The 2,933-nt window shown below is 41.6% G+C and overlaps 1 protein-coding gene across 1 annotated transcript; it reads left to right on the top strand.

Annotated features, from left to right (window-relative positions):
- The first annotated feature begins 413 nt into the window (after positions 1-413).
- Positions 414-2,256, top strand: LOC111877285 (thiamine thiazole synthase, chloroplastic). The gene is made up of 3 exons (XM_023873807.2): positions 414-811; positions 1,259-1,819; positions 1,917-2,256. Exons 1-3 carry the CDS (start codon positions 467-469, stop codon positions 2,076-2,078), a joined length of 1,068 nt encoding a protein of 355 aa, XP_023729575.1. The 5' UTR covers positions 414-466; the 3' UTR covers positions 2,079-2,256.
- The last annotated feature ends 677 nt before the right edge of the window (positions 2,257-2,933 follow it).

The following is a 2,933-nucleotide window of genomic DNA, read 5'->3' on the forward strand; positions in this document are numbered from 1 at the left end:
AACGGGTCTGGGTTCTCGGGTCTGGGTCAACCAAATCAGTCAACTGGTCCAGACACAACTTACATAATGTTGTTAGATATTTTGAATTTAAAATAGTGCCCTTTAAAATAATATATTTTATTTTTGTAATAAAGTGTTTGACAATGATAAAACTATTTAAAAAGGGCCCATTTAAAAGTTGGGCAACTTAGTGCTCAAAAAAGAAAATTTAGTGGTCCAGCCCTCTAATATATGAAAGTTGAAATTTTTAAGAAAAGACACCATGGCCCACACATTGCAGGAAAGAGCCCCACCATAACTAATTCTAGACCCTTCACACCCTATCCCTCCTCCACACCCTCACGTGCCTCTCGAGATATTTCAGTATTTCACTACCTTTCTATTGCTATATAAGTCAAGTACTCAACCACCGCTTAAGACACACTTCACTCACCTTCTTCATACAAACCTTTCAAGCTCTTAAACAATGGCGTCCATGGCTACCACCTTTGCCTCGTCTCTCTCCACCAAGACCAGGACCTCTTTCCTGGACCAATCATCGTTCCATGGCGTTCCGGTGGCTTCTCCGACGCGGATCCAACCAATCAAATCGAACCAAAGCAAGAACACACCGATCACCATGTCTGCTACCCCGTATGATCTCGGATCGTTCACCTTTAGTCCGATCAAGGAAGCGATCGTGTCTCGTGAAATGACGAGAAGGTACATGACTGATATGATTACCTACGCCGATACCGATGTCGTTGTAGTCGGCGCTGGCTCCGCTGGTCTCTCCTGTGCTTATGAGCTTAGCAAAAACCCTGACGTTCAGGTACCTTATCTTTTTTACAGTTGTTTCTCTATATTTAACATCTGCATGTTTGATCTATTACATGCTGTTCCTTTTTCTAGCAGATTCGGTGTTATTTTGTTCCGATTTTTATGGATTCAACAAAAGTTCATTTCCATTCCGTTTGTTGATATTTATGCTCGATCTGATGCTATCCATATCAAATGATCATATATTCAACTCCGATTCAACCGATTCATAGTTTAATTTGAAGCAATTTTTTTTTTGTTTTCTTCTGGATGATTTTTTTGTTGTTTATTGCTTCGAGGTATATATACCTGATGCTCTGATTTTCGAAGGTTACATGGATGTCTTTATCATCATGTCATTATTTCTTCCTAAAATAAGATCTGCGTATCAAAGTTATTTAATTTGTTAATTACGATACGATCGTATATAAAATTATACTACAACTCTGAATAATTACAGGTCGCCATCATCGAGCAATCTGTGAGCCCAGGAGGTGGAGCATGGCTCGGAGGTCAACTCTTCTCCGCCATGGTCGTCCGCAAGCCCGCACACCTCTTCCTCGACGAGCTTGAAATCGAGTACGACGAGCAAGAAGACTACGTAGTCATCAAACACGCGGCTCTCTTCACCTCCACCATCATGAGCAAGCTCTTAGCCAGGCCAAACGTGAAGCTCTTCAACGCAGTAGCAGCCGAGGACTTAATCATCAAGGGAGGTAGAGTCAGTGGCGTTGTAACTAACTGGGCTTTAGTCGCAATGAACCACGACACACAATCCTGCATGGACCCGAATGTAATGGAGGCTAAAGTGGTTGTGAGTTCATGTGGACACGATGGACCCATGGGTGCTACAGGAGTGAAAAGGCTCAGAAGCGTTGGATTGATTGAGAGTGTTCCTGGGATGAAGGCTCTTGACATGAACGCTGCTGAAGATGCGATTGTGAAGTTGACTAGAGAGATTGTTCCTGGTATGATTGTTACAGGAATGGAAGTTGCAGAGATCGATGGATCTCCAAGAATGGTAATTAATTAAAATCGATTACTTATAATTTATAAAATATAATCCATCTTTTTTTTTTTTTCTTGAAAATGATTGTGGAAATGGTGTATGTGAACAGGGGCCGACGTTTGGGGCTATGATGATATCTGGACAGAAGGCTGCTCATCTGGCTTTGAGGGCTTTAGGGCTTCCGAATGCTTTGGATGGGACAAGTGTGGGAAGTGTTCATCCAGAGATGATTCTTGCTGCTGTTGATTCTGGTGAGACTGTGGATGCCTAAGTCATGAGGTATATAATTTAGGGAGAAGTTTAATTAGGGTTTGAATAAATAAGGAGAGAGGTTTGTGAATGGTACTGGGATGTGGTGGTTTGGTTGTTGGTATGTTGTCAGAGGGACTTTGGAGTTTGGAGTTTTTTATGTGATTGTGAATGAATGGAAGTTTCTATTTTTCTTTTGATTCTTAGTTTCTTACTCGTTTTGCTTACAAGTATACCCGTCTTTTTTTTTTGGGAGCTGATAAATCCACTGCTTTTTTTTATCGATCCACATACTTTTGCTAGTAATTGACCATTATGCCCCTAACTTAATTATACAATGTATTAAATATTCCAAGGGTTTTTTGGGAGTTGTTTTGATTCTCTTTCCAAACACGACGCACAACCACAAAGAGCTCAATCTTCCTCCTTCAAAGCTGCAATGTGATAAACTCATCGGAACGGAATACAGCCGGCAACTGCTCGTCATTTTTTCCCCTCCGAACCCATGTTGCTCCTATGAACCCAATTCGTATATCCTCCGTTTCCTCGTGATTTCCATTCAGTTTTCAATTTTCCAGCGGACTTTTCCTTTTCTCCATGTTCTCAGATCCATTACCAGTACACTGATCTTGAAGGAACCCGACTTTCTCGAACCAAAAGTGTGTGAAATTACCAAGTCGGACGAGAAGTTATTTGTGAAGTTTACGTGACAGCATTCCGGAGCTCTGATGATGCGGTTCTGGACGGCTGTCTTCCCGGTAAATGTAAACCTTATAGTCGAGTGACCGGTGACGGGAATATGTTACTAACCAGTCGTGTTAAGAAACGTCGACTCTCTGATCACTGCATTTTGGTCCTTCAACACATTTACAGGGAC

Source organism: Lactuca sativa, chromosome 7 (genome assembly GCF_002870075.4).
Source record: "Lactuca sativa cultivar Salinas chromosome 7, Lsat_Salinas_v11, whole genome shotgun sequence".
NCBI lineage: Eukaryota > Viridiplantae > Streptophyta > Magnoliopsida > Asterales > Asteraceae > Lactuca > Lactuca sativa.